Below are 18171 nucleotides of genomic sequence, written 5' to 3' on the forward strand. Positions count from 1 at the left end.
CTATGTCAGTCACTGGCTCTGTGTCCCACCAGCTCTGTGACCCAAGCCTCAGTTTTCCCATCTGTTCAAGGGGCATGACGGTCCCCATCATGCTAGCTCATAGAGTAGAATAATGAATGTTAAAGGGCTCTAAGAGCTAATGCCTGAGTGCCAGAGATCAACGGGGATTTGAAGGACAGCCAGACCACTGCAAGGCTGCAGGGAGAGTGAGGCTGAGTTAGATCCCCCAGGGCTGGCCCTGCACTGCCTTGCCGTTCCCTGCACTACCCGGAATAAGAGGTGGCAGGCTGTCAGTTGAGTTCAATATACCATGTTTCACCAGCCAATGGGCTGGGGCGATCAGGAGCAGGTCACACAGCCTATTTCCTGTTTTCAAACGGGGAACTTAGAAAGTGTCAGTCCCTCGCCTGGTCGCTGGAGCTGAGAACCAAGAGCTCGAAGGGGCCATGTGACACTCCTCCCGGACCCCTGGACACGCACAGCCCCAGAGACTGGAGGTCAGTATTTGATCCCAAACTCAGCTGTCCTCTGCCTGCTGTGGCCTGAGTCCCCTCCTCCTGGGACCCTGCCTGGCACCTGTTGGGGGCAGGGTGGGAGGGGGAAGGATTAGTGACAGCCACTGTGTCTGGAGCTCTCCTTAGCGCACTGAGGCAGAGGAAGGGACAGCTCCTGGACCCTCCATCACCTCCATTCCTTTTGAAATGCTAGGCGCTTGTACAACCCATCTTGGGCCTGGAGAATAAGTCATCACACCTGTGTTTCTCAAAAATAAAACGGTGTCAGGGAATCCCTGCGTCAGCATAGCTTTAGGGGACTTGTAGAAAATACAGAATCTAGGTCTGTTCAATGACACTTTCCTATGTTAGGAGCCAGGAAACCTGCTTTTGAACAAGCCCCTGGGATCCCACCCCCACACCACCAGGCTATTCTTACGCGCACTGGGTTGGGAGCCCCTGGCTTTGGCAAGGCTTCTCAGGTGAGCGTCCAGTTGTTGGAGGGTACCCACCCTTTCCCCAACAGAGGCAGCCACACATCCAACGTCCGGGGATCTCCTGTCTCCCAGAGTGGGCCAGGAGCTTTATTTCACCCCCTAGAGGCTCATCCCCCATGAAAAGTCCTCAGCAGGCCTTCAGAAAAATGGTGTGGCCTCTGTGTGCCCAGCAGAAGAAGGACTAGACTTGGCAGTCAGCTTTTGGAGAGGGGGGTGGTCAGGACACCTGGGGACAGGAGGAGGAGAATGACTGTCTATGCACACAGGGTGGGAAGGTAGAGGGGACTGGGAAGCTGCTGTGTTCCCTGGGCCAACTACAGGCCTCCAGGCCAACAGCACCAACATTTATAGTATTTTGTTATAAAGTCAAGAAATCTTTGCTACAGAGAGTGAGGAGAGGGGAGGAAAGGGCCATGGAACCATCTATGTGGCTGTCCCCAGAGAGCTTTTAGAGTGATAGGATTCTTTCCCATTTCACAGATGAGGACACTGAGACCTGAAGAGGGATAGGAAGCTACCCAAGACCCCATGGATACACCAGTGCACAACTCTTTCCTTCCCCTTCCTCTTTAAATGGGTGACTCCCAGTGAAACCTGTAAGAGACAACTATAAGGGAGCTGACTGTGGCTGCTGAATTTGATTTTTATTCTAAGGACTGGTTTCATAATCAGCTTTCTCAGTCTTTACTGGAGTGTCAAGCTGAGGCATCATTTCTAGGGTCTTACAGGGTCTCTGAGCCAATAGTGTCCTGCTTCTGATCTGGAGCCAGCTGCCTGGTCATGCAAGCAGGTCTGCAAAGGCTGGGGCCCCTGAGGCCAAGGTCACTCACCATCACCCACTTTACAGAAGTGCTGAGCACAGGAGTGCCCTGGGCCCCCAAGAATCCCAGCCACCAAGAATCACATAGACCACCTGCTGTCTCACTTAGGCACCTACCAGAATGTAGGAAACCCATCCCTAGTCATCCGTCATCTTATCAACACGATGGGGCTTGTAGCCACACTTTTCAGGTGGGGAAACAAAAGCCTAGAGATATTAAAGCACTTGCTTAAGGACACAGAGTTGGTCAGGATGGAAGGCAATGTCTCCTGACTCCCTGACAGGGACAAGAGACAAGCAAGAGGTGCCCGTGACGGCATGCTCAAGAACGTGCAGCCCTGGGCCAGCCAGGCCCCTGTTCCGTGTCTCTGTTTGCCCATCTGTAAAAGGTGAGGTTGGATCAAGGGTCCCTAAGGGCTTCCCACTGGACGGCTATGCAGAGCCACATGGAGAAGGCCCCAGGGTTCCTTTCACCCGACACAGCAAGCACTTCCCCATGAAGTGCAGACTCTGGGCCCCAGCTGACCTCCCCTCTCCCAGGCCAGGAGCTCTCACCCCTGGAGCAAGAGACAGGCGCTGGCTGTGCTCAGGGACATGCATGACCTCCGCCCCCGTCTGTGCTCAGGGGGTGCCAGGGAGGCATTGGCTCTATCTTTCTCTAGGCTGTAGTCAGCCCAGGGATTCAGACCAAGGGCCCAGAATCCAACAGACCAGTGTTCAAGTCCCAGCTCTACCTCTATGTTCCACTGGCAGCTTCCTCAGGTCCTAGTAGAAAAAAGTGAGGTCACTTGCACCTTCCTTGTCTTGAATTTCCATGCCTAACCGGTATACCAGCTCCTCGCTCCAGCCGAGCTAACGTTTTAATTGTCCCTTTTTCTAAGTTGTCTCAAAGATTTGTAATTCTATTCCAATCCACCTTAATTTAGTCATTTAATTTGCAAATATTTCTGGAAACATCTAGCACTTACCAGACACTAAGAGCGGGGGTACTACACAGTCTGCGGAATGGACAAGGGCCCTGAGCTGAGGCTTCAGAGTCTGCCTGACTGAATCCTCACTCCAGCCTTGCGAACGTGGGTTCTGTTATTATCCCCAATTTATAGGAAACAGAAGCACAGAGAAGTTGAGTCACTTGCCAGCTACCAGGTCATCCCATGCACTTATCCAGGTCACAGACAGAGTTATTATGTAAACCAGATCCCAGCTGCCTGTTCTCCCTCCCTGAGTAACGTGGAGAGAATTCTGAAGTCAGCCCAGCCTGGGTCTGTATCCTGCCCACCACTCACCAGCTCTTTATCTTCGGCAACTCTAAGTCTCAGTTCCCTTATCATAAAAGGGAGCTGCAAACAGTCCTGAGTGCAGACAGTGGTCAGGTTAGTGTGAGAGTGTGTGTTGGGTGTCAAGCGCACAGCCAGCACATCACAAGCATTGGAGACAAACTCAGCTTTGCTTGTTGTGCACACTCACCAGCTGCGTGACTTTGGGCTAGACCTCAGTTTTCTCATCTGTTATGTGGTGGTAATGATAGACTTTTGTGAGCATTAAACTAGATTAGGGGCTGTGAAGAACCTAGGTGGGTATGAAGTGGGTATAATAAGCTATCAGTTAATTTTGCTGATAGATAATTGATTGATTGATTGATAGAAGATTCATACCAGTATCTACCTGCTCTGAACACTGAGCTTTCTTTTTTCTTTTTGAGATGGTCTTGTTCTGTCATCCAGACTGGAGTGCAGTGGCATCATCATCGCTCACTGCAGCCTCAGTCTCTTGAGTTTAAGGGATCCTCCTGTCTCAGCCTCCCAAGTAGCTGAGGCCACAGGCGTGCATCCTGGATAATTTTCTCTTAATTTTTTCTAGAGACGGGGTCTCACTACATTGCCCAGGCTGGTCTCAAATTCCTAGGCTCAAGTGATCCTCCTAACTCAGCTTCCCAAAGTCCTGGGATTACAGGCATGAGCCACCGTGTTCAGCTTGAACACTGAGACTTCATTCACATGTGTAACATAAAAGTGAGTGTCTGCACAAGCCAGCATCTTTTGCTCAAGTAATCACTAAAGCCAATACTTTTGCTTGAAATCATCTCATTTAAAACTCTGAGCAATACGTAAGGATCACCTCAATAACACATGGATTATCGCAATAGGTGAAGGGTCTTCTCTGCCTTGGAGTAACCTGCCCAGCAAAGGCGCAGACCCAGGTCTGGGATCTGGCAGCTGGGAGAGTGGGGAAGGTTGAGCCGTGGGGCCATTGTCATTCCCTCTGCCTGCCAGGAGGGGGCATGACACAGCTCCTAGGCACCCCAGGAGCCACCGGGGACCCCAACTGGAGTGGGTACTCACTGTTCTCTTATTCCTCTGGCAGGCTTGGAGCATGGCAAGTCCAGAGCACCCTGGGAGCCCTGGCTGGAAGGGACCCGTAACACAGTGCACAGCAAGGACCCAGCAGGAAGCACCAGCCACTGGCCCTGACCTCCTGCACCCAGGACCTGAGAGGCATTTAGGTGGGCTTGAGGCTTGAGACTCGGTCTGGGGGAGAGGTCTGAAGACACTCAAAGTACAAATGTGGGTCATTTGGGCAGATGCAACAAGAGGCCTGGGCAGCTCTTATAACTTGGGTTATCCCAAAGCAGACACTGAGACACAGATTTGGTACAAGCTGTTTATCCAGGAGACGGTCCTAGGAGTCACAGCAGGGGAGTGGGAATGGAAGGAAAGGGCAAGAGGCCAGGGCAGGACATCAGTGAACAGATAGGCACAGTAGGTGGCTGAGGCTCAACCCTAGCGGGGGTCTTCTGGGAGACCTTGGAACATATCTCTGGGTTGTGCTATCCTGGGGTGAGGAAGCTGGGCTGTTATCTACCAGTCCTGCCCTGCAGAGGAGAAGGGATGCTCCTGGGCCTGCTGCTACGGCCCTAGAAAGCCCTCAGGGAAGCCAGTGGCATGTTCTGGAAAAGTGGGTGCCAAGAGGGCATGGTCCAGCCTGGGGCATGGACAGCATCTGCTGTAGTGCCATCTCCTGGAACAAATCTTTTCTTACAATCCTTCAAGATGCCCCTACTCAATACCTGCTCTGTTCCCGGCCCTATGCAGGGCACTGGGGAAACAGAAACAGGAACAAATCAAACACTGCACTAGTCCTGAGGTTGGGTAGAGAAACAGATCAGTAAAAAATAGATGTGCCATGAAAAATAAATAAATAAAATACAAAACTATAGGAACAAGGTGGGAGGCTCTTACTCTAATGCCAAGGGGCATGTGCAGTGATGTGGGGGCTTGGTCTTGAAGGGTAGACTGGAAAATAGCTGGGAACCATGCCCTTTGCAATAAAATGCACAATTATTTGCGCTTCTCAAGAAGCTCAGAGGGGCGCAGGGCTCAAGTGGGGTTTAAGAAACACTGTGTTCATTTTCCAGGCATGGAAATAGAGGGTTGGATGCCAGGCAGAGGAGTGCACGTCCGAGAAGAGCCTAGCATGTAAGCAGTTAGATGAGAAGGTTAGGAAGGGCCAGCCCGCTGACGCTGGAACATAACATCCTCATCGCTGCCTCCCCTGCCCACTGATGTGTGTTCAAGGAGTCCTGGCGACAGTCACAAAGTCAGGGCTGCAGGGAGCACAGAAACACACAAGTCACAGTCTCTGCTTGTCCAGAGCGGGGATTTCACCATGGCCAATCTGCAGACCAGAAGTGGACGATGCAAAATGCCCACACCACATTCCACAGCTAAGAAACCATTTGGGGGTGATGGGCTATTTGAGATTGTCAGTGGTAGGGTGGATTCTGCCAGGCTGGGCACAGAGGTCTGTCTGATACCCCAATTGGGCCTATAAATGGCGGGGTGGGAGAGAGGGATATTCAGTACTCTTTAGGAGTTCTGATATCCCATCTCAGATAGACCCAGCCATCTCCCCAAGCCATGCCTCGAAAGTGCACTGAGAGGGTGCAGATCCTTAAGGGTGTTGTCCTTCCAGACATGCATAGTGGCCTGAGCTCCAACTCCAGCATGACCACGCGGGAGCTTCAGCAGTACTGGCAGAACGAGAAATGCCGCTGGAAGCACGTCAAACTGCTCTTTGAGATCGCTTCAGCTCGCATCGAGGAGAGAAAAGTCTCTAAGTTTGTGGTAAGCAGAGATCGGGAAATGGTGGAGCCTCTTTCACTCTGCTTCCTTCCTGGCCCTGAATAAGTCTTGTGGGGCCTCAGGTTTCCCAACTATGAAATGGGTCAGCACACTTCAGGCTCAGCACCTGCGAGAGTCTGTGAGGATTCGAACCATGGAAGTCATGCTTCTTGGTCCCAAGAAGGAAATAGCCCAGTTTAATCCCATCTTATTGGGTGTCGGTCACCTCTGTCCTTTCTTCACCAATTTTGCCTTATCCCTGTATCCATTATAATTATTACTACTTATTTTTTCTTTAAATTGGATCACTTTTTAAAAACACAAAGTACATTTATTTCAAAGAGAAATGCCTTAAATGGAAAACCAATATCACATGGCACAAAGAAAAAGTAACATACTAGAAAAGTCGAAACAAGGAAAGTCAATACAAGGAAAGCTATGCACTATTATTAAATTCTAGCTGAGTACTGTGGCTTCAGGAAAGCCCTGCACCTGGGGGCTGCTCTCCCTGTTAGACTGGAATTTTAGCTTGTGTTAGGGAGATGTTAAAGACTGCCTAAGAGCCACACTTCATCCTTCTCCTTCACCTACCTGGGACCAGGATAAATAACAAAGCTGCCACTGAATGCCAATGGCATGCTGGGCACAGCTGCATGTGGTTTCAGTGCATTAACTCATTTAATCCTCACCGGGTGAGGTAGGCACTATGCCTGTCCTTGTTTTATGAATGAGAAAAGTGAGACTCGGAGAGGTTAAATTACTCATCTAAAACAACACAGCTAGACCATGGTGGCACTGTAATTATAACCCATGCAATCTGGCTCTGGAGTCAGATGCATGGGTTATAATTGCCCTTAATATATAATTGCCTGTAATCAGGATTCTCTTGAAAGGTAATTGAAAAGGGATGATTTTCTTACCATATAACGGCATCACCAGTGTACCTAAATGATGTTATATTGTACCTAAAACTAACTCCCAAATGTGAAACATTTGTAAAACACAGCACCTCAGTTCAGAAAAAGGAGGCCCAGTTTTAGCAAGTAAAGCCAAGAGGGACCCCAGCAGCCTGCAGGGCAGGACCCTCTGCCCTTTTTCCTCCCAGATGTCCCCACCTTGCTGTGTTGTTGTTCCAGGGTTGACTCAGCTGATGTCAATAGTAATTTAAAACACAGTGGCTCAGGCCTGTAATCCCAGCACTTTGGGAAGCCCAGGTAGGAGGATCGCTTGAGCCCAGGAGTTCGAGACCAGCCTGGGCAACACAGCCAGACCCTATCTCTAAAAAATAAAAATAAAAAAATCAGCTGGGTAGTGGGTGTGCCTGTAGTCCCAGCTACTCAGGAGGCTGAGGTGGGCGGGTCACTTGAGCCCAGAAGCTCAAGGTTGCAGTGAGGTATGATCGCATCACTGTACTCCAGCCTGGGTAACAGTGCGAGACCCTGTCTCTAAAATTTAATTAATTAGTTAATAAACAGAATTGCATATAAGGATCGCCCGTTTTCAGGGCATACTTTACACCGGCCTGGTTAACTTTACTCTCGGGGTGCTGCGTCCACCGCAGCCCCCGCCAGGAGGTGGCCATGGCTCTCTCTGGTTGCGCCCTAGGTGTACCAAATCATCGTCATCCAGACTGGGAGCTTTGACAACAACAAGGCCGTCCTGGAACGGCGCTATTCCGACTTCGCAAAGCTCCAGAAAGCGCTGCTAAAGACGTTCAGGGAGGAGATTGAAGACGTGGAATTCCCCAGGAAGCACCTGACCGGGAACTTCGCGGAGGAGATGATCTGCGAGCGTCGGCGCGCCCTGCAGGAGTACCTGGGCCTGCTCTACGCCATCCGCTGCGTGCGCCGCTCCCGGGAATTCCTGGACTTCCTCACGCGGCCGGAGCTGCGCGAGGCGTTCGGCTGCCTGCGGGCCGGCCAGTACCCGCGCGCCCTGGAGCTGCTGCTGCGCGTGCTGCCGCTGCAGGAGAAGCTCACCGCCCACTGCCCCGCGGCCGCCGTCCCGGCCCTATGCGCTGTGCTGCTGTGCCACCGCGACCTCGACCGCCCGGCGGAGGCCTTCGCGGCGGGAGAGAGGGCCCTGCAGCGCCTGCAGGCCAGGGAGGGCCATCGCTACTACGCGCCTCTGCTGGACGCCATGGTCCGCCTGGCCTACACGCTGGGCAAGGACTTCGTGTCTCTGCAGGAAAGGCTGGAGGAGAGCCAGCTCCGGAGGCCCACGCCCCGCGGCATCACCCTGAAGGAGCTCACCGTGCGAGAATACCTGCACTGAGCAGGCCTAAGACCCCGCAGGGACGCTGGAGATTTGGGGTCACCATAGCTCATGGTGGGCTGTTTGGGGTTCTTCTTTTTTCCTTTTTCCTTTTCTTTTTTGTTATTTGAGACAGTCTTGCTCTGTCACCCAGGCTGAAGTACAGTGGCTCAATTATGTCTAACTGCAGCCTCAAACTCCTGGGCACAAGCAATCCTCCCACCTCAGCCTCCCAAGTAGCTGGGAAACAGGTGCACGCCACCACACCAGGCTAATTGTTATTTTTATTTTTTTTGTAGAGACAGGGTCTCTCTGTTGCCCAGGCTGCTCTCAAACTTCTGACCTTAAATGATCTTCCTGCCTCAGCTTCCCAAAACACTGGGGTTACGAGTGTGAGCCACCATCCCTGGCCTGGAGTTCATTGTTAATGGGAAAAGCCATTGGGGGCTCTAACTCGCTGGGTGACTTTGAACAAGCCCCTCCTCTGGTCCTCAATTTCCCCATCTGTATCAGACAGAGGTGCTCCTGGGACCCCTTGGACGCCTCTGCTTGTGTGCCATGTCCCTTTGATGCCAGGGCCACTTCATCTCCAAAACACAAACCCAACTGCCAAAAACATCCAGACCAGTGTCCACCCCACCAGTGTCTTCGTGGGAAGCTGGAGAAGAAGTTTACCTTGCACATTCTAGACAAAGCTTAGTCCATTTCCTTGAAGACAGTTCTCTCCAGCTGCTCCAAGGCTTTTCTCTCTGTTCCTTCCACCTCAGAATTGCTTTAAAACATTCCCATCCATTATCCTAATACTATCCTAGTATTCTAGCCCTTCCCCCTTACAATGTAGACCTGATGAAGCAAAACAAATCTCACCTACTGCCCTCAAGAACAGCCTCTACACACACACACACACACACACACACGGTGGGAGTTGTATGCCATCCTTTTGAAGGTTGGGAGGATCCTGGGCCAGAAAGCAATAATGGCATAAGATTCTGTGATACAAGGCATTTTTGGCAAGGGAAGTTGCCAACAATTTTTCTGGCTGGAATGGCATAGCACATTGTCTAGGGGTGGATCTTCATTCATAAGGCAGCTGTTCCCTGAATGGCTTCCCTGGGTTATGTAGAAACAGCCCTGGGAGGAGTTGATACAACATACTTAATGGGGCTTCTGTGTAGAAGAGACTGAATCCTCAACACTGCCCCTTTTGAGGGTCTGTGATCCTGGAACCTCTCTGATGAACTGGGATGCCCTTGACTGAGGTCGGCTGTCTGGAAAGGACACCACAGGCCCAGAAGGAAGGGGCATCTGGACCAATGACCTAGATTCAACACAGGGCTTGGAGCTGGTGGTACAGGCTGGTTTTGGCCCAATGTGTGTTGGAGGCTGGAAGCCCCTGAAGACCTAAACTGCCTGGATGAGCTCATTTGGGTGCATTAAAGAGTCTGTAATTTGGGAACCTTAATGTGAGGCACCGCTTAAGGGGAGGGACTTGGCCCAGCAAGTGATCACTCTAGAGTTGGACAAGTATACACTAGACTGCACCAGAATCTGTTCAACAGCGACACCTTGTGGTAACAACTGTAGACGCCCCATCAGGCTTGATGGGAGACTAGAAACAGACTTTCTCGTGTTTGGACAGATATCCCTCAAATCTCCCAATCTACTCCAGGGAAAAGACACTTCAAGTGAGAGATATTGGACTTCTTGAAAAATCTAGGCCTATGGAAAATTAAAGTGTTAAATGGAAAAATTAAAGAGCTATGAGTCTATTTGTAATGACAGAACAGATTATATTGATTTTGTCAGTTATTTCTTCAAATCTAAAATGCTGTCACCTCTAAGATGCACCAAATGTTTACTAAGAAAGAAAAAATACCCAACATGGACAGTTTAATGGGGTATTCCAGCAAAAAAAAAAAAAAAACAACAACAACAAAAAAAAAAACCTGGAAAACCAAAGCGTTAGACCCCTGATATAAGGATTAATACCAAATAAACCTGTTGTACAGGAGGGGACATTAAGAAAATTCACACAAATCAAACTTGGCACTGGGTGGAGTACAGGGAACTTCCTCTAAGAATTTGAACTGCAAGCTGGCACTCACCCATGTTTTAGGGTTGAATACACACAGCGTGGTCCAAAATCCCTCAAGCACAGAAATCATGTTAAAGTGGTCTCAGATGGAGGTGTTGCAGGTGCCTCAAGACCTGGAGATCTTCAGGTCTTCCCTTGGACTGAAGGATGTCAGCATCAAGCCAGGCCTATAAGGAGTGTAGGATCCCATTGAGTTCAGAGGTGCTGAAACGTGAAAAAAAAAAGTGCATCTCAAAATCACAGATAGATGATATGTGTGTGGGGGGTGTGTGTGTGTGATGTGCACAGAAAGAGAAAATACTTATATGGGAGTAAAGGAGCCTATAGAATCACATGGGGGGCTCCCCATCAGTACCTCTGAAAAGGGGTTGGCTTCCCACACAGTGCACAGGAAATGGATTTATTCAGGCTTCCCAAAAAGGGACTGGCCACATGGGGCAGCTTCAGGACCATCACCTTGCCTCTTCCTGATGACACTCAATGCTGCCCCCTCCTCATGCTTCTGGCAGCCTTGGCCTGAGGGTCCATGGGAGTTTCTTCTGGCCATGGACATTGCATCTTCATCCACTACAAGTTGTCTGATGGCCTGGGATGGCCTGCCACAGTCAGCTTCTCCTGGCATCTCCCATATGCTGCAGCAATTAGAGCCCACTCATTCCTTGGGTTCCTGGAACAAGTCCTTGAATTCCTCAGGCCCCCTCCTCCAGCAAGCTTTCCGCAGGGCCCACTGCCGCCCCACCAGGGTACCCCACCTCCCCTGTTTGCCTGGGCCCTCTCCCACGCCACCTGTATTAGTCCTTGTTTCTAGGAGACTTTAGAGTGGTGGCAGCTGGGACTGGACCTTCTTCTCCTGACCCCCCAAAAGCTGGGTCCACAGGAGAGGTGAGGAGTACCTGACCTCCATACCCAGGAGGGAACCTTGTTAGGAACACAGAATTTCAGGCCCAACCCTAGTCTGAAATCTGAGTCTGCACTTTAACAAGAGCTGAATCCGAGTCTGCACTTTAACAAGAGCATCCCCTACTGCCACAGGTGACTCTTACCTGCATACCTCAAAGGTTGAGAAGCCCAGTGTTGAACTGACTTGAAGACACCTCGATGAAAATCATCCACGGAACTGGGCCGTCTGTGGTCCTGGGTTCATCCCCATCCTTGTCTTCTCTCCACCCGGGCCCTCTACCGTACAGGTGTCCCATCCCAGGGGACTGCAGATGGGCCCACCATCCCAGCCTCACAACCATACCTGCAAACCCACTCTGGGCATTTGGCCTGGAGCTTAAAGGTGTTCATTCCAAAGAAGCCCTGCTCCAGCAGCCACTCCCTGCCACTGGCTGTGACGGAGTCCTGGGGTCTCCTCTTTGAGCTGGGATTAGGCATCCTCATGAGACCCTGTCCCCTGGGATGCCAACAGGTCCATGCCAAGCCCACAATTGAAAAACAAGCTCTGCACACAGCTCCCTGTGTGGTAAAAGTCAGGGCTCCCCAGGCCTACTGTGTGACCAGGCACTGTCGGGCCATTGATAGCACCGTCAGTCCAGCTCTGCTCGGGACATGTTCCTATCCCATGTCTCAGTTGAGGAAAATGGGATCATTTGTAACATTGTAATCTGGGGGGGTTAAATGACCTGCCCAGGGTTACACAGCTAATAGCTGGAGCATGAAATTAAGCCCAGGCTTTAATTTGACCCAAGCCCTATTTTCCTTGCTGAGCCCCACATTAAAGGATGTGGAGGAGAAGGGAAGGGATATATCCCTGGTCCCCTCACTGAAATGGGTCCTTGATGTGGTTTGGATGTATGGTTGTCACCTCCAAATCTCATGCTGAATGTGACTCCCAGTGTTGAAGGTGTGACCTGATGGGAGATGTTTGGGTCATGGCGGCAGGTCCCTCATGGATGGCTTGGTGCCCTCCCCATGGTAATGAGTGAGTTCTTGCTCTGTTAGTTTATGTGAGAGCTGGTTGTTTAGAAGAGCCTGACATCGCTCTTGCTCCCTTTCTTGCCATGCAAGTCATGAGCTCCCCCTTCCCCTTCCACCATAAGTGGAAGCTTCCTGAAGCTTCACCAGAAGCAATGTCAGTGCCATGCTTCTTGTACAACCTGCACAATCGTGAGCCAAATAACCCTCTTTTCTTTATAAGCTACTCAGCCTCAGGTATTCCTTTATAGCAATGCAAAATGGACTGACAAACCCTTAAAGGTCATTTTACTCATCTCTGTTTACAGATGGGAAAATCAAGGGCTGGAGAGGTGACTCACCCAGGGTCACATGGCGAGACAGGGACAGCACTAGGACCAGACCCGAGATATCCACGTCAAAGTGACATGCTCTGAGAGGCAGCACACACAAAATAACCCTGCATTCAAATTCCAGGAAGCCTTTAGGGGTCACCCAGCTGCGCCTGGGGGTGCAGGGTCAGTGCTGAGTCCTGGGCAGGGCCACTAGCCTCTCTGAGCTTCCTGGCTGCAGGCTGGGAGGCACAGTTCAGGGTGGACTGTGACCCCTCGGCCTAGCATGCCCTTAGCTGTGCTCTCTAGTGGCTGTCCCCATAGCTGGAACTCTGTTTTGGAGCAGCAAAACCAGTTCCACCTGCTGGTAGGGGTAGGTTGGCTCCCAGCGTGTCCCCAGTGGGCCTCTCTTGGGCTCAAAAGCCAAGCTGTGCCCAGTCACGCCTCCAAATGCTTCCTGGCCCCCATGCAGAAACTACATTTAGCTGCCTTCCCAGAAATTCCTGCATGCTTGTACAGCCCTTCCCTCTGGGGCCCAACAATGCCACAGCCTGTTCTATCAACCACCAGCCGTTTTCCTTTGAGCAGTCTCTTTTTACTTATGCACATTTACTTGAAAAAGAAACTTCCTATTACTATCCTAAATGGAAACTCAGAATCACTTGCCATAATTAGAAAATAGCTACAAAAATAAACACAATGAAACCGATCACTGTTATTATACCCTAACTGGCTTTTACCTGACCCGGGCCCTAAGCCTGAGGCTGCTGGTAGACTTTTGTTAAGAGAGACAGACAGAGACAGAGAAATAAGCATTAAAGACCTGCAATCACCAAGCTGAGATTTCTCTTTGATTTACTCAGAAGGACTGGAAAATGTTGTCCCACAAAAGGAGGTACATTTCTCACCACTCAGCGCTGATCCTCCCGTGTTGCCTGTGTGTTGCTGCAGACCATCTGGGGTCTTGCCCAAGTGCCCTGAAGACTTTGCTCCCTGGCTTCCTGGTCCCCAAGTCGTGTGTTCAGCCCTGTGTGCTCTCCAGCTCCTAAGTCGTGGGCCTGGTTTCAGCTTTGATTGCCCACTCTTGGCTTTCAACCCATAGGCTCCGGCTCCTGATGCCACACCCTGATATCAAGACCCTCAGATGGAGTAAGTGTTCTGGGCTGGTTGAAGTCTGAAGCCGCAGTATGTCCTTGAGTGGGTTCCCCGTCCTGCCACCCATCTAGCTGTTGCCCCCATGGTAAGAGCAAGAAAATGCCCTCTTCTCCAAAAGTCCCTGCACCAAGCCCCCATCCCAGTCAGCTCCCAGGTTCAGCCCCCTCACTAGCTCCAGGCTGGGAAGGACAGTTCAGGGTGGACTGTGGCCCCTCAGCCTAGCATGGCCGTAGCTCTGCTCTGTAGTGGCTGTCCCCATAGCTGGTACTGTTTTGGAGCAGCAAAACCAGTTCCACCTGCTGGTAGGGCTAAGTTGACTCCCAACACATCCCCATTGTGTTGGTGTTGGGAGCCGTGATCTAACTGCTCATTTTCTCAATAACCAACCGTCTGTGGCATTCCTATGTCCCAGGCCTTATCTAGAGCTGGGGATACAGCAGTGACCAGGACAGAACTGGTCCCTGCCTCATGGAAGTGAAGTGTCAGGAGGCCTCTCCCAGAGCAAATGGAAGCTAACACAGAATGGTGTCCTCAGCCAGGTGGTCAGGGAAGGCTTCTCAGAGGAGGCGCTGTTCAAACAATTACAGAGCATACAAAGAAGCTGGTCCTGGGAGCACAAAGAGGGGAGAATTTTAGGCAGAGGGATAGCAGGAGCACAGCCCTGAGGCAGGAAACCACCCCCCACCACTACCCTTGGGATCCTCAGTTCTAGTTTGCACCTAGAAACAGCACAAGTCCAGGACACACCCGGCCTGATGTGTCACCCTGGCGGTGTCAGCTGAGAGAGTGGGCTCCAGGCACTAACAGAGAAGCCTTGCAAGGCAGATCCATGCACCGCCCGCCTCCAGTTATTGCTAATTACAAAGGAAATGAGCTGGGGAGCTTGTGTGTGGGCCGTGCAGACCCTTTTGGTTACAAGCCACAAAAACCCAGGTTAACCTGATGAGGAAGGAATTTATTATCTGTAAAGTCCAGGAGCAGGCTAACTTTACACCAAGCAGGATCCAAGGACCCACACTGTCATCTCATGTCTCTCTCCGTTTCCCACTTTCGCTTTCTCTGTCTCTTCTTAGTTCTGCTTTCCTCTGCTGTGCCTTTGCTCTCCAGAGCTCTCTCCTGGCAGTGACAAGATGGCTGCAGCAGCTCCAGCAACCTCAGAGGACTCCCCCATCCAGGGTCCTTGTGAGCTCCTCATCTGTAGGATGTGCAGTAAACACTCACATGTCCTTTCCTGAGGAAAGGGGTGGGGGCCGAGGGGCAGCCTCTACACCCTCACAGTGCAGCAACCTTAGTTAGCTCACCCATCAGGGCAGACTGGGGCAGAAATCATGTCTTGGCATATTGTTTTGTAATCTGCTTTTTAAATTGTCACTATATATTATGAGCATTTCCCTATAATACATAATATTCTTCCACATTATGTTTAATGGTTTCATTGTATTCTAATGCATATTCTATAGTTATTTTACCCCCCCCCCCCCACAATGTTGCAAGATTTCCTTATTTGGGGCAACAGTGCTGCAAACACTTAGACCCATATGTCCTTTTTGTGTGCACTCTTATGGTAACTTCTAACGGTGGCATTTCTGAATCATAGACACTTTTTTGACCTTTACATATTTTATTTTTTTAGTTGACAAAAATTGTATGTATTTATGAATCATAAACACTTAATGATTTTGCTGTTACTTAATTTTTCTCTCTTCAGAAAGGCTGTATTCATTCACTCCTCCACCAGCTAAGTGTGAGAGAGGCCCTTGAACTTTGCATAACAGTGGCTGTCAACATTTTAAACCTTTTTTTTTTTTTTTTTTTGAGATGGAGTCTGGTGCTGTGGCCAGGCTGGAGTGCAGTGACACGATCGGCTCACTGCAACTTCTGCCCCATCGTTCAAGTGATTCTCCTGCCTCAGCTTCCCAAGTAGCTGGGATTACAGGCGCCCGCCACCACGCCCGGCTAATTTTTGTATTTGTAGTAGAGACCGGGGTTTCACCATGTTGGACAGGCTGGTCTCGCACTGCTGACCTCAGGTGATCTAAACTATTTTTAATAGTTTAATCTTTTTCCCTTTCCACAGGGCACGTCTGGAGAGACCGAGAGGATCTGATCCTGCAATTTAAAAAGTAGCCAGCAGATGGCGCTGTCGCCTCGGCGGCTCCGAACACATCACCGCGGTGCAGGCGGAAAGAGCTGAAACAGCTGGGCAACCGAACCTTTCTCTAGGCTTCTGAAAGCCCTTAGACGGGATTTGAAATCATGCTGCAAAGAAAGAGCTTTGCTGCCTCTATAACCTCTCCCCAGCAAGTGTTGGTGGGGGGTCCCCGGACGACCTCCACTTGGGGTTCGGGACCTCAATCCTTTTCTGCCCCTCCATCTTCTTCCCTCAGCCCAGAGGCCCCAAAAGGCGGAGGCCGCCGCCCTCCACCTCCCACAAGCGGAATCCGCAGGGTTTCACAAGAGAGGGCGCTGCAAATAACCAGTATCGGCGCCCGCAGCAGCAGGGTCGGCCACGGCTCCTGGGAAAGGGCTTAACTGGGCTTCTCAGTCTGGGGAAAGTGGCCCTTCCCCAGTAAGACCCTCGCCACGTCGCTTTCCAGGGGTAGAGATTGAATGCCCTGCTCCTCCCAGATCCCATCTCCCACGTTTTCAGGACCCAGATGGCGTGGGGGGCTCCCCATCCATCTGCCTACTAAACTGAGGGAGTGAAGAGGACTCCCAGGGGACGCCACTAGTGACCTTTTAATTCACCAGTAGATACATAAAGCTCAGTATAGAGACTGTGGGTAATGTGGGTTGGATAAATAAGTAAAAGAAAGGAAAATGGAAGGAGGCTGGGAGGAAAAGAAAAGAGAAATGACATTCCCTGCTTGTTAGAGTATAAATGGTACAACCACTTAAGAAAACCATTTGGCACCATCCCTCAAAGCTGACCGTAAACTGCCCTATAAGTACCCAGCAATGCTGCCCTTAAGAATATACCCTATAGACAGGTAAGTATGCTCAACAAAAGACATGTACCAGAATTGCACAGCGGGAACCATTCCTGATACTGTCCCCTAGCTGGAAACAACCCAAATGTCTGCAAACCATAAAACAGAGAAGGGAATTGTGGTATTCTTATGTGGAACATGAGGCAGTTACGAAACAAGCTATGCTTGGACACAAGGAAGTGGATGAACCTCACAAGAGACTGCGTGAAACAAGCGAGACACAGACTGATGCAGCCTGTGTGGTTCCATTTCCTGAAGGTCAAGAAGGTCAAGGACAGGTCAGACTCAACCAGAGGGCTGAAGGATGATTGCTTAGATGGCAAAACTCCTGTACTAGGTTCTCCAGAGAAAAAGCGCCAAGAGCAGAGCTAGATATGGATATGGACATATAGTATATGTCTATACATTTGCATATAAAGAGATTTAGTGTAAGTGATGAGCTCTGAGCTCCTACAATTATGGAGGCTGAGAAGTCCCAGCCTCTCCCATCTGCAAGCTGGAGACCCAGGAAGGCCGGTGGTGCAATTTGAAGGCCTGAGAGCCAGCAAGCTGACGGTGTAGATTCCAGTCCGGGTCTGCAGACCTGGGAACCAAGAATGCTGAGAGCAGGAGATCCAGGCTCCAGCTCAGTGGTCAGAGAGGAGGCAAATCCAACCGTCCTCTGCCTTTTTTGTTCTGTACAGGCCTTCAGTGAATTGGAAGATGCCCACTCACATGGGCCTCACTCAGGCCATCAACTCCGTTGCTAATCTCTCCTAGCAAACATACCCAGAAATAATGTTTAATCAGACATCCGGGCATCCTGTGGCCCAGTTAAGCTAACATTAAATTAACTATCACAACTCTTGAAAGAAAAAAAAGCAGAAAGGGTTACTATAAAAGTTATGATGATGGTTATCACTTCCAGGGGGTGAGGTTTTGATTGGGATGGGGACAGTGGGGAGTCTCAGTTCTTACTCTCAGGTGATAGTTATGAGTATTTGCTTAATAATAATTTGCTAAGCTGTATACTTTTATGCACTTTTCCCTGTGTGTTATATTTCACAATAAAAATATCTTAATAGGCGGAGTGCGGCAACTCACACCTGTAATCCCAGCACTTCGGGCGGCTGAGTTGGGAGGCTCACTTGAGGTCAGGAGTTTGAGACCAGCCTGGCCAACATAGTGAGATCCTATCTCTACAAAAATAAATTAAAATTTAAAAATGTTAAAATTGGTTGGGTGTGGTGGCTCATGCCTGTAATCCCAGCACTTTGGGAGACTGAGGCAGATGGATAACCTAAAGTCAGGAGTTCGAGACCAGCCAGGCCAACGTGGTGAAACCCTCTCCCTACTAAAAATACAAAAATTAATTGGGTGTGGTGGTGGGAGCCTGTAATCCCAGCTACTTGAGAGGCTGAGGCAGGAGAATTGCTTGAACCCAGGAGGCAGAGGTTGTGGTGAGCAGAGATCGCACCACTGCACTCCGCCTGGGCGACAGAGTGGGACTCCATCTCGAAAAAAAAAAGTTAAAATTGA

At 50.4% G+C, this 18171-nt stretch overlaps 1 protein-coding gene across 3 annotated transcripts; it reads left to right on the plus strand.

Moving 5' to 3' along the window:
* Positions 1-338: 338 nt before the first annotated feature.
* Positions 339-15083, plus strand: SNX20 (sorting nexin 20). Of its 3 annotated transcripts, XR_749410.2 has the most exons (5): positions 339-497; positions 4176-4314; positions 5784-5935; positions 12506-13748; positions 14737-15083. XR_749410.2 is itself a non-coding variant. In XM_010376380.2 (4 exons), the coding sequence occupies exons 2-4, from the start codon at positions 4185-4187 to the stop codon at positions 13635-13637; spliced, it is 309 nt and encodes a 102-aa protein (XP_010374682.1). In that variant the 5' UTR covers positions 339-497; positions 4176-4184; the 3' UTR covers positions 13638-15078. The 3 variants fall into 3 exon arrangements, 2 of the variants coding, with proteins under 2 accessions (XP_010374682.1, XP_010374680.1); XM_010376380.2 differs by having other exon boundaries at positions 13611-15078; XM_010376378.2 differs by lacking the exons at positions 12506-13748; positions 14737-15083 and adding an exon at positions 7538-9995.
* Positions 15084-18171: the final 3088 nt, after the last annotated feature.

The sequence above is a fragment of the Rhinopithecus roxellana genome, chromosome 20 (assembly GCF_007565055.1).
Source record: "Rhinopithecus roxellana isolate Shanxi Qingling chromosome 20, ASM756505v1, whole genome shotgun sequence".
Lineage (NCBI taxonomy): Eukaryota > Metazoa > Chordata > Mammalia > Primates > Cercopithecidae > Rhinopithecus > Rhinopithecus roxellana.